This window comes from Anomaloglossus baeobatrachus, chromosome 2 (genome assembly GCF_048569485.1).
Source record: "Anomaloglossus baeobatrachus isolate aAnoBae1 chromosome 2, aAnoBae1.hap1, whole genome shotgun sequence".
Taxonomy (NCBI): domain Eukaryota; kingdom Metazoa; phylum Chordata; class Amphibia; order Anura; family Aromobatidae; genus Anomaloglossus; species Anomaloglossus baeobatrachus.
This window is the reverse complement of record NC_134354.1, coordinates 252997091-253010977: the sequence shown is the minus strand read 5'-3', so window position 1 is coordinate 253010977 and position 13887 is coordinate 252997091. Positions and strand designations below refer to the sequence as shown.

Sequence of the window (13887 nt, the reverse complement as noted above, 5' to 3'; positions counted from 1 at the left end):
TCCTACGGGAGGGTGTATAGCCAGAAGGGGAGGGGCCTTACACTTTTAAGTGTAGTTCTTTGTGCGGCCTCCAGAGGCAGTAGCTATACACCCACTGTCTGGGTCTCCCAATTAGGAGCGAAAAAGAAAGACCTAAGACACCATGTCACTGGGATACCCAGTAACCAACAGTGATCCAAGATGGTTCTGGAATCATATACTGTATTTAATTCCTAAAAAGGGAACCTGTCATGTCACAAAACTGCACATAAAGGGTTAATTTGTAATGAAAAGCATTCTGAAAGCGTACTGAAAGCTCAGCTATTGGGAAGAAATTAACTTTACTCCTCCCAGCAGCCTCCGTCTTTCAGTCTAAGGGGCACTTTGCACACTACGACGTCGCAAGCCGATGCTGCGATGTCGAGCGTGATAGTCCCCGCCCCCGTCGCAACTGCGATATCCTTGTGATAACTGCCGTAGTGAACATTATCGCTACGGCAGCTTCACATGGACTCACCTGTCCTGCGACCGTTGCTCTGGCTGGCGACCCGCCTCTTTATTAAGGGGGCGGGTCGTACGGCGTCACACGGCAGGCAGCCAATAGGAGCGGAGGGGCGGAGATGAGCGGGACTTAAACATCCCGCCCACCTCCTTCCTTCCGCATATCCTACGGAAGCCGCAGTGACGCCTGTAGGAGATGTTCCTCGCTCCTGCGGCTTCACACACAGCGATGTGTGCTGCCGCAGGAGCAAGGAACAACATCGGACCGTCGCGTCAGCGTAATCATGGATTACGCCGACGCTGCACCGATTACGACGCTTTTACGCTCGTTAATCGTATCATCGAGCCTTTACACACTACGATGTTGCATGCGATGCCGGAAGTGCGTCATTTTCAATTTAACCCCACCGACATCGCACATGCGATGACGTAGTGTGCAAAGCCTGCCTTAGAGTAGCAGCTTCAGTCACCGCTCAGTACTTAGTGAGCGGCGGCTATAACCACACCCTGGCATGGACTGACATATGGCTCAGCATTGCATCACTACAGAGGCGGCTGTCAGTCAGTGCCAGGGTGTGGTTATTGCCACCGCTTACGATTTACTGAGCGGTGACTGAAGCGGTGCCTCAATTGCTCACAAAGAAAGCCCTTTTCCAATAGCAAACAACATAACAGTTAGTTTGTTTTTCAAAATAGGTTTGGTATGAACACAAAACCGATAAAAAGAAGAACTACAGAATTGCTATTCCACTCTGCAACGGATTGCTTTCTACAGCAGAGCGTCTACTTTGAAAATGTCAGTTTCCTTTTCCTACTAATCGATATGTAAAAGAAGGTATACTCTCATTTGTCAACAGGACTGGAGCAGCATGGAGTATTACTGGAATTGTGACAATCACAACAATCCTGAAAAACCCCTTGAAACAAAAAAGTTTTTTGTTATCTATGTATATCCCTGTACACAGAGGGCACAGTTTGCACTACCCATTAGAGGACTAGGTGACTTCTGCCTCCTAGTCCAACCTTCCCCCAACCAATAATTAGCAGCTCTCTGTTAAAGTACCATGTACACAGAAAGCTGCCGATCCCTAGTGTGGAAGGGGCAATATAGAGCTCAGCATTCTTAGCACTGATAGATCTGCAGCACAGAAAACAGTGACTGTAACAAAATGACTGTATGCAGACCAGCAAGTGATACAACACTGGAATCAGGGTCTTAGCCCCTACATATTGTTGCTCTCAGATTACATAGCAAACATAGCATAAACCTGGTGAGAGATAAATTTCCAATAAAAATAGCACATACTTCCCACACAGTAATTGTTCTAGCAGAGTCAGCACTGGGTTCCCCTTGGTTCACATGACATTGTTGTGCCAATCAGCAGTCGCTAATGAATGGCCTGCGTTGCTCACACTTCCTGCAGACAAACCTTGGACGTTCAAATGAAATGTGAGAATTGCAACTCATTAGTTGCAGCTGATTGGCTGCAGTGCTCACGTGGCATAACGTCACACTAACCCTTGGATACCCAGTATTGACATCACTAGCATGGTGCTGGTGGGGGAGATACGGTATCTTATTCTTATTTTACATAAAGTACAGTAATATAGTATTTAAGAAGACATCAGAAAAGTGGACAACCCCTTTAATGTACATGGAAATCTGGGTATATGCATCTAAAGGTTTGCAGGCAATTATATCAGGTATATATATTTTTTGCAAGAATTGCAGTTTGTGCAAAATATCATGTGGATTGACTGTGGGTTAGTGGTATTTACCTGTACAAACAAAAGAATACATTAAAAGGGAACCAACCAGCAGGGTTTTTTTGCTGGCACTCGGATGCTGAATTCAGGCATACCTGTTGTAGAAAGATCGGATGCTTCATTGCTGAAGTATTTGTAATCAAACTGCAGAAATGCCCTGCACTTTGACTGACATGTGCATTGAGGTGGGCCTTTGTGGGTCGGGTCCTCGGTGTATATTCCTCATCCTGTGTCTTGTATTGCATGCCCGTTCTCTTTATTTAAATATCTTGCCACGCCGCCATTGCTGCTGTTGACGGCGCATGCGCATTGCCACAGTAATTATGCCTTCATTAAAATGGTGCAGAAGTACGCGCTTCCGCATACCGCAATCTCTGGCGCTATTTTACTGAAGACACTGTAGAGAAGACTTTGAGCATCAGGTAGAGTGCACGGAAGTAAAAAACAAAAAAAAAACAACAAATTGGGCGCATGCGCTCCTGCCTCTCGTCATCTTCTCCACAGTGTCTACAATAAAATGGCACCAAATATTGTGGTACGCACATGCGCATGATTTTAATGAAGGCATAATTACTTTGGCAATGTGCACACACCACCAACAGCAGCAATGGCAGCGTAGCGCGATATTTAAATAAAGAAAAGGGGGTATGCAATACAAGACACAGGACGAGGAATATACCCCGAAGACCTGACCCACAAAGGCCCGCCCCGATGCAGTGCATTTCTGCAATTTGATTACAGATATTTCAGCAACCGAGCATCAGATCTTTCTACAAACGTTAAGCCTGGATTCAGCATCCTAGTGCTAGTATGGCCCTGCCTTTACCTCATATAGCAAAATCCTGGTGTTTGGTTTCCTTTAAAACTTACTCAATTTGTACAGTAATAATTATGAATCTCAATACCAAATAAGTTTTTCTGTATAGTTCCTTTGCAAATCCACTTCTCTTTTCCACCTGCATGTCTACATCATGTGTTATAATCTCTGGATATCCCCTAATTATATCAGAAGCTACAAACACTATAATTAGGAAGTGTCAGGGAATTAATAAACTTACCGATGCACCCCGGTCACACTCTCCTCCACAATACCACGGATCTTTTTATAAACATTTGGGTATTTCTTGTAGACCCAATGAGTTAAATCTCCTCCATCATCCAGGATCTAAGAAAAAAGAAGAAGCTTACAGTGATCTGAGGTTATGTAATTCTGCTTGTTTCATGCAAAACAATCTATAGTGAACTTCAAAGGATGAAGGAACTTCACACGTACCATGTTTGGTTGCCAACTATCACCATTCACTGAGCGATCAATGCACCACCAAAAATCATCTTCGGACTCTCCTTTCCATGCAAACACTGCAACACCTAAAGAAATATGGAAAAAAGAAGATCAATAAACACATTTTCATGTTGATTTTTTAATACAATTTTATGTAGGATGTATAAAATAGCCAACATGGACTTAATAGTCAAGTAGTTTTCTCTGCTGGCGGTAATAGTAACTTATTGCATTGGCTTCTCTCCACACCGGAAGTTAGATGATGTGGGTGCGTAATCCTGCACTGTACCTCTATTATCTAAATATAGTCCTTAATGGTCAGCCTATCTTTGAGCTTAAGGGGAAGAAAAAAAGTTTTGTTTCTTAGTTCCTAAAACAGAAAAGGTTTTGGAGTTATTTGCTGAGGTCAAAGAATAAGACTGGAATTTTCCTTGGAATTGCATTTTACTCAACATTTCATCTCACTTGGAATATTTTCCCATTATTCACTGCAATGCAAGAAGAAATGAATGGTGTCATTTAACAGAAAAACTTGTCCTGCAAAAACACAAGCCCTCATATGGCTATGCCAACGAAAAAAAAAAAAGCTATGGCTCCTAGAAGACAAAAGGGGAAAAAATTAAACCATAAAAATAAAACTTGGCTGCAGAAGCGAGGGGTTAACCTCTTTAGCACCCGGCCATTTTCCATCTTTGCGCTTATGTTTTTTCCTCCCTTTCTTCCAAGAGCCATAACTTTTAATTTTGTCCATTAATAAGTGTACTGGAAATGGGCAAAAAAATCCAAATGCAGTAAAATTGCAAAAAAGTGCAATTCAACAATTGCTTTTTTAATTTTTTTTATTTTCCATGTTCAGTATATGGCAAAACTGACTTGGAAATGATTTTCCAGGTCAGTATGAGTATGTTGATACCAAAATATGCATAGTTTTTTTTTACTATTATTTATGTGGTAAAAAAAAAAAAAAAATCAGAAATTTGAAGAAAAAAAAAAAAATCTGAGGGGAGTGAAAAATAGATAAATGAATAAATAATAAATAATTTTGCTTTTTGCACCAGTTTTCGAGAACCTAGCATTTTCATTATACGAGATTAGTGGCAGTATGATGCCGTGAGCTTTTTTTACTGATATTTTGTGGGAGATACAATATTTTGATTGCCTTTTTTTAAAATTGTATTACAATGTTGCAGTTATCAAAAAAACTGCTAATTCTAGAATTTTTTTTTCTTTACTAGTTCCCTTATGGGTCTTGAAGTTGTGATCATCCAATTGCTTGTGCTGTAGAGAGCAGTGTATCAGCACTGCCCTGTACAGCAATAATCGCGATCTCCTATGAATGCCGGCTTGCAGTTGATGTTCACGGGAAGATCATCATGACAGACACAGAAGTCATCAGCTGGGAGCAGGGAATGATGCCCCCCCCCCCCCCCCATTAAGGATACGTGTTAATTCCCTCTGTCAGAGATTAATAGTGGGATTTACCTGGTTAACAGCCGTGGGCAGATCTCCGATCCGCCAGCGGCTATTAAAGCACATGTTGGCTGATTAAATTAGCTGACATGTGCAGGGAAAGATGCACGCTTGGTGAGCAAGCCCGAATCAAAGGCAAAGACACGCCATATGACATAAATATACGTCATATGTTGTAAAGGAGTTAAAGGAGTTGCCCAGACTGCTAAATTGTGACAATGTGTAAATGTGTGTGCTGTCATGGTACCCGAAAATTGCTGATGTAAGCAATTTGTCACGTGACTATAAGCATGCTATTTGTATATTAGCAGTAATGTGCAGACTAGACTCATCTAGCTTCTCTCAATCCAAATCTATGGAGAGAAGCCAAAAACTGTCTAGTTGTCATGTAACCATAAGTATGCAAATCGCATAAATGCCTGCAGACTTTTGTCCCAAGCTGGACACCACCTATAAGGTATGCATATTTGAGTTTCAAGTGAAATTGATGTAAAATGTAAAAAGTTCACATTACAGTGAAATTTTATCATGCAACTAGGGCATTTAAGTGGAAGTATGCAATGGTGATTTCCTCATCTCAAACAATTTATTGAAACAAAGCCTACAACAGTTGTGGGCATACCACCCCCTAAAAACGTCAATGTCTCACTAACTTGTAATGTGGCCTTGAGCATGAATTACATCTCATGCTGTTCACAAGTCAAGATTTTATCTGCTGAGGCATGATATCCCACGCTCCTTGAAGGGTGGCCCTCAGGTCATTGAGGTTCTGGGGTACAGAGTTATAAGCCTCTACACGGTGGCTCAGCTGATCCCATAGATTTTCCATGGGATTCAGGTTTGGAGAAAGTGTAGCCCACTCCATTTGAGGTTCTCCACTCTCCAGTAGCCATTCTCTAATGATACAACAGCGAAGAGCTGGAGCATTATCATCCATGAAGATTAAATTAGGCCTGTGTTGTTCATGCAGAGGCACAATGACTGGATTAATGGTATTATTCAAGTAGTAGGGACTTGTCTCTGTACTATTCACAAAGTGTAGGGCAGTTCTGTATTGACTAAACAAACGCACCTGCCCACACTGTAACACCATCATTCCCAAAGGCTTGTCTGGTGACAACAGTAGCTGATGCATAGCGCTCTCCTTGACTTCTCCAATATTGTTGGTGGCCATCATTTCTGCTCAGTGTGAATAGACTTTTATCAGTGAACAGCATTGAGGCCCACTTGTCCCTCGTACAGCTTAGAAGCTCCCTGGCTCGTGCAAGACAATATCGCCTGTGCCTGGTGGTGATTTCAGCTACACTTGCAGGTCGTCTAGCACACAGACCACGCTGATGTAAATGGTGTTGAATGGCCTGACGTTACACTTGGGTGCCTCTCCTCCCTTAAATGTGAAAGGAGTTGTGTGGTATTTGTCATCTGGTTCCGAAGGGTATTGTTCCCAATGGACGTCCACTTCTATACCTTTCTATGACTCTTACATATTGAGGGTTTTTAAACCCAGAGAGAGGCTTCAGTTCAGAGTAGACACCCAGTATATGAGATTGCCTTGACGTGGCTGCTGGGCAGATATATAAATGGCCATTTTTGTATGCTCAATATCTAAATTTTTTCTTAGATTTCCCTTAGCAGTAATGCATGTCTATATTCTTGCATTCATGGTTTGCATGCTTTATCATTTCAGATTGCAACTGTCTTTTTTTGTCATTATTAGCTGCCAATGACATAGTCATTGTGACTAAACGCCATGACACTCTACAATCTATGCAGACTATGCCATAGTATGTGAACAAACTCTATTGACAGGGCCAGGGGTAATATCCAAAATGAACAACAGAAGAATGGAACATTGGTAAAGAGTTTTAAGAAAACATGCTCTGACACATTTTCAGTGGGATACAAATGTTTACCAATGGATATATGTCACATGGCCGTTGTTCGGCTGCAGCATTCACATGTACGTCAGATGGAACAGAAACGACCGATGATAGGCTGCAGCACTCACATGACATAACAATGTCATTTGCCACCGGAGACATATCTCCGACATCACTGGAATAGCATTGGTCCGGAAGGCGAGTATCATTTTTTTATATTATTTGGGAGACTTTAATATTTAAAAAAAATATATATATATATTTTTCGGATTATAAAACGCACTTTTCATCCCAAACATTTCGGAGGAAAATGAGGGATGCGTCTAAAAATCCAAATGTAGCTTACCGGGGGGTGGTGGAGAGGGGTCACAGGAGGCAGGGGCAATGATGTGCGCTGTGCTGTGGGCACTGACCTCTACGGCGCCGCTCTGTGCAGCGGGCAGTGAGGCACAGGCCATTCTGAAGATGTCGGCAGTAAGGGCTTTAAATAATGGTGCCCACAGTTGGCGCATGCGCAGATGCAGCTCTCGGCGCTCACTGCCCCAGCGCAGACTCATGTGATGTTCTGCCAATAAGACCACGATTTGCACAATATACTGCAATACTATGGTATTGCACTAAGTAGTAAAAGTGATCCCCTAAGGGGATTAAAAAAATAAATTAAACATTAAAAAAAAAAATAATAAATAAAAATATCAAAAATACATAACAAAATATAAATTAAAAAAAAATAAAATAACAATTTGTATTGTCGTATGCTTAAAAAAGTCTATCAAATTTTAAAAATGAATCAACCCATATGGTAGGCATCATAAAAAGAAAAAAAATGCCAGATTTTGGATTTTTCAATCACACTTTCATAAAAAACAATCAAAACATCAAATAGGTATCAATAAAACTATCAGCTTGCCAATAAAATCTCACATAGCTTCATCAACATAAAAAATAAAAACATTATGGGTCTTGGCAAATGGTAAAACAAACCATTTTTTTTTTACTTTACAGACTTCTGAATTTTTTTTCATCAAAAAAGAAAGATCTACACAAGTTCATATCATTGTAATCATACTGACTGGAGAACCGTGTCTCTGGGCTATTTTTACATTACTATCTACACCGTTTAAGGAGAACCTGTCACATAGAATATGCGTTCTGATCTATCAGCAGATGCATGTGTGCCCTAATTACACCTCCCTACCCATCCTTGTGCTGTAAAATTGTGTAATATGAAAGTAATAAAAAACGTTTTATTACCTTCATATTTCCTATGTAAATAGCAGGGTATTTGGTCACAGGGGCGGCGCCTTGCCCTGCATACTTTCCGTGGTATCACGCCCCTGTGGGCATGATACCATGGAGTCACATGAGCAACGTCACCGTCGCTCATTGTATCCTGCGTGCATTGTGGCAAGCTTCTTTTCCAGGTGTTCACGCGCCGCTTCAGACGCGCACTGCGCATGCGCAGTGCGCGTCTGAAACTGACAAGGAGAACCCGGAAGAGAAGCCTGCCACAATAGTAAGTGTAAACGTGCGCAGGATAGAATGAGCGACGGTGACGTCGCTCATGTGACTCCATGGAATCACGCCCACAGGGGCGTGATACCACGGAAAGTATGCAAGGCAGGGCTCCGCCCCTGTGACTAAATATCCTTCTATTTACATAGGAAATATGAAGGTAATAAAATGTTTATTACTTTCATATTATACAATTTTAGAACACAGGGATGGGTAGGGAGGTGTAATTAGGGCACACATGCGTCTGCTGATAAGTCAGAATGCATATTCTAGGTGACAGGTTCCCTTTAAACAAAACTGAAAAAACAAAACAATGGCAGACGTTTGTCTTTCTTTCACCAATTCATCCGACTTTGATTTTTTTTTCCTTCAGGGCATTATAAGGTTAAAAGTATACAAAGCTACAACTCATCCTGCAACAAACGGCCATGTGGACAGAAAAATAGTACACTTGGAAGAAGGCAAGGTAAAAATTTAGAAGTGGCTTTGAAGGCATAGGGTTAAAAAATAAATAAATACATTTTTTTTTCATCTAATTTTCCAAAATACTTCAGATCCCAGAAAAAGAAAAAAAAGCTATCTATACTTATGCCTAATCAGATTTAATTGTTGATTTGATCAATGAAACACAGAACAGCAAGGTATGCCAGCAGGAAAAGGATTACGTGTATCCTCACAATGCCTCCTTATGTACACCTTTTGGCACAACCATAACTTAAGAGAAAGTTCGGTTTTCCCCCATCTAAAGCCAATAGACGGGAAGATCGAGCTATCAAAACAACATTCAAATGGTTTCACAATGCAGCCATTGTTCTGCTTGATTTGTTTCTATAGATATTTTGCAGGAAAGTACTTGGATCAGAAACCATAATCATGCAGGCAAGTATTCCTGGCAGGGCTTAACCTACTATTAGGTAAAGACTACGAGATGACTGTAATACTGAAAGAAGTCTTGGGACCAAAAGCATCAGTGCAACCTGTCTGTGACTTACTACCCTACAATGATTTTACAGCTTAGATTTCGCTGTAAAAAAAAAACCCAAAACACTTTCTGCAGGGTGCAAAGGGTTAAAATGGAATCCAAAAATGAGAATGTGGATAAGGACAGGATGTACGAGATCAAGGGACAGAAAAGAGGAAGTCAGAAAGAGTGGCGCTAGGCATGGCGGACCATAAACATATAGCCAGGATAAAGAAAAAAGTCAAAACACAAGAGAAAGCTGTCCAATTGTGCGAAACCTACGAGCCATGAACTGGATATATGACTAAAGGTACTGTCACACATAACGAGATCGCTAGCGAGATCGCTGCTGAGTCACCGTTTGGTGACGCAGTAGCGATCCCGTTAGCGATCTCGTTATGTGTGACATTTACCAGCGATCAGGCCCCTGCTGTGAGATCGCTAGTCGTTGCAGAATGGTCCAGGCCATTTTCTTCAAAGGCGATGTCCTGCTGGGCAGGACACATCGCTGTGTTTGACACTGTGTGGCAGGGTCACAGTGACTGCTGAGGTCGTTATACAGGTCGCTACTGCGACCTGTATTGTTCCTGCATTGCTGGTAAGATCTGACTGTGACATCTCACCAGCGACCTCCCAGCGACTTACCTGCGATCCCTATCAGGTCGCATCGTTTTCGGGATCGCTGGTAAGTCGTTGTGTGTGACTGGGCCTTAAGAGTGGAAGCCTGTGTAATCTGGCTCAGGATGTCAGAGAAATGACAGTCTCATCTAGGCCACTCACATCAGCCTGCTCATGAAAGGATATCGAAACCAAGTCTTGTATTAGATTATGGTACAAATGTCAGCTCGCTGCGTCACCACAGATTTAGGTTGTCGGAATAGATTAACGATTCTTGTCATATCACAGTAATGAGCTTCAAAATATTTGACTCATCCTCAAAATGAGCCAATTCGTAAGGGTTCAGAGCAGTGGCATAGCTAGTGGTTTAGCTCGGGGGGGGGGGGGGGGGGGGGGGGCAAAACATATGAATGGGCTCCTAACCTGGTAACAGCTTTGGTAGCATGCCTTAATAATGGGTATACAGGAACCTCATCAGATGACCACACTTTTGCTTAAAATAAATCTACACAAAGTTCAACCCTGATATTACCGCCATATGGTGACCATATAGTGGTAGATATGAGTCCTGCAGTACATGTGAGATTATAGTATAGTTATATGTGGTGACTTACAGCTAATGTTCTTTTTGATGGAGTCATTCACTTTTCTTTCTGGCCCAGCCCGACATGACGACTTCTCCAGCCAGGACTCATCGGCAGAGATTGCAACAAAGACCCATCTGACTTCTCACATTTCCATCCCCGACCCCATCTATTCCCGACCTGCACAAACCCCTCATCCTCCTGACACCCCAATACTAAGCCACTGCTGCCATATGTGCCCCTATAACTGCATCTGCTGTGGTACAATAACAGTGCTCCTCTTACCGCTCCACATCCTAATGCCACCGCTGTACCCCCACATGGTAATAATGCCTCTTCTGTGCCTTCTAGATGGTAAAATTGCCCCCTCAAAATTATTATTGCCCTTGGAAAGTGCCCTAGAAAAGTGTTTACATTTTGTCCCTAGAATGTAATAATGTCCCCAGTGTGCCTGTGATGGTCACAATGCCCTGAGTGCCCCTATAACAATAATGCTTCTTAAGTGTCCACTTAACATTTAACATTCTCTCTGGTGTTTCCCAAGTACACAATATGATGGTCCCCATAGCCCCAAAGTATGATGTCCCCATAGTTCTCTATACAGAGTATGATTGGCCCACAGCTCCCTATAAAGTATAATGGACCCACAGCTCCTCTATACACAGTATGATGGGCCCATACCTCCCCTATACAAATTATAATGGGACCATAGTTCTCCTATACAAAGTATGATGGGCCCACACCTTCCCTATACACAGTATGATGAGCCCACAGCAGCCTATACACAGTGTAATGAGCCCACAGCTCCCTATACACAGTATAATGGGCTCACAACTCCCCTATACACAGTATAATGGGCCAATTGCTCCACTATACACAGCATGATTAGCCCACACTACGTTATCAGGCCCTTATAATATATAGCCCCCCTCCCCAACACACACATCACCTCATTACATACATGTTATCAGGCTCCCACACTGCATGGTGTAATAGCCCCCCTCCCCCACACACATCACATTATTACATACATGTTATCAGGCCCCCACACTGCATGGTGTAATAGCCCCCCTCCCCCACACACATCACCTCATTACATACATGTTATCAGGCTCCCACACTGCATGGTGTAATAGCCCCCCTCCCCCACACACATCACCTTATTACATACATGTTATCAGGCTCCCACACTGCATGGTGTAATAGCCCCCCTCCCCCACACACATCACCTCATTACATACATGTTATCAGGCTCCCACACTGCATGGTGTAATAGCCCCCCTCCCCCACACACATCACCTTATTACATACATGTTATCAGGCTCCCACACTGCATGGTGTAATAGCCCCCCTCCCCCACACACATCACCTTATTACATACATGTTATCAGGCTCCCACACTGCATGGTGTAATAGCCCCCCTCCCCCACACACATCACCTTATTACATACATGTTATCAGGCTCCCACACTGCATGGTGTAATAGCCCCCCTCCCCCACACACATCACCTTATTACATACATGTTATCAGGCTCCCACACTGCATGGTGTAATAGCCCCCCTCCCCCACACACATCACCTCATTACATACATGTTATCAGGCTCCCACACTGCATGGTGTAATAGCCCCCCTCCCCCACACACATCACCTTATTACATACATGTTATCAGGCCCCCACACTGCATGGTGTAATAGCCCCCCTCCCCCACACACATCACCTCATTACATACATGTTATCAGGCTCCCACACTGCATGGTGTAATAGCCCCCCTCCCCCACACACATCACCTTATTACATACATGTTATCAGGCTCCCACACTGCATGGTGTAATAGCCCCCCTCCCCCACACACATCACCTTATTACATACATGTTATCAGGCTCCCACACTGCATGGTGTAATAGCCCCCCTCCCCCACACACATCACCTCATTACATACATGTTATCAGGCTCCCACACTGCATGGTGTAATAGCCCCCCTCCCCCACACACATCACCTTATTACATACATGTTATCAGGCCCCCACACTGCATGGTGTAATAGCCCCCCTCCCCCACACACATCACCTCATTACATACATGTTATCAGGCTCCCACACTGCATGGTGTAATAGCCCCCCTCCCCCACACACATCACATTATTACATACATGTTATCAGGCCCCCACACTGCATGGTGTAATAGCCCCCCTCCCCCACACACATCACCTCATTACATACATGTTATCAGGCTCCCACACTGCATGGTGTAATAGCCCCCCTCCCCCACACACATCACCTTATTACATACATGTTATCAGGCTCCCACACTGCATGGTGTAATAGCCCCCCTCCCCCACACACATCACCTCATTACATACATGTTTTCAGGCCCCCACACTGCATGGTGTAATAGCCCCCCTCCCCCACACACATCACCTCATTACATACATGTTATCAGGCTCCCCACACGGCACAGTAATGAACACTCCATCATCACAGTAACGTACGTCCCTTCCTCACTGCACACAATCTTAGATCCTCTCAGCGCTCTTACCACCAGCCCGGAGCTCCATGTGCAGCAGGAGACGGAGCCAGAACTGAGCACCGCACAGGTTCTGGAGGAACAGCAGAGAATCCTCTGCAGACAGGTGCGCAGTGTGAAAGGACCTAAACCTCGTGACGCGGCCAAGCTGCTATATTTAAAGGTACAGTGTCCCTGATATAGTTAGTAGTATTGTAGCTGCGGATGGGCCCCTCTGAGCATGGGGCCTGAGGCGACCGAACCCTCTGCCCCCCCCGCTAGCTACGCTACTAGTTCGGCGTCAATACCATAATTATGTAGGACTTCTGAAAGAACTCCAAACCTTGTATAAATAAAGATTATAGAAAAGATGCTGCTGAGCACAAAAGCTTTCAGAAATAGAATTGTTAATAGTTTATTTTAATCAATTAACAAAATACAAAGTGAATGAAAAATTCAATGAAAGAGTTCGCCACTACTTTTACATTGATGGCCTATCCTTAGGATAGGTCATCAATGTCTGACAGGCCAGGGTCCGGCACCCAGCATCCCTACCGATCAGATGTTTTTGGTGCTCAGTTTAATAGAGATCACTTCAGGTCAAACTTTGATAAACAGTAGATGTGTGTAGCTGGGTTCCAGTGGTTGCTGCCAGTCCTGAGCTAATGGCACCAGTGGACACCTTTTGATTTCTGAGGGAGTATGTGTGATGTGTCTTGACCCTGCTGATCTAAGTTTCTGTGGATAACATCCGTACCTCAACATTACCCATTTCTTGGTGTTTCTTAAAAACAGCTTGAAGAGCTTTGAAGTCTATGCTGGGGAG

The 13887-nt window shown here is 43.3% G+C and overlaps 1 protein-coding gene across 3 annotated transcripts in view; it reads right to left on the bottom strand.

Moving 5' to 3' along the window:
* AHCYL1 (adenosylhomocysteinase like 1) overlaps positions 1-13887 on the bottom strand; it is a 78140-nt gene that overhangs the window by 41237 nt on the left and 23016 nt on the right. For all 3 annotated transcript variants that reach the window (XM_075335747.1, XM_075335745.1, XM_075335746.1), the window contains exons 6-7: positions 3521-3615; positions 3306-3412 (exon numbers count right to left, since the gene is read on the bottom strand). In XM_075335747.1, the coding sequence (XP_075191862.1) occupies positions 3306-3412; positions 3521-3615 (202 nt within the window). The remainder of the gene's footprint in view (positions 1-3305; positions 3413-3520; positions 3616-13887) is intronic.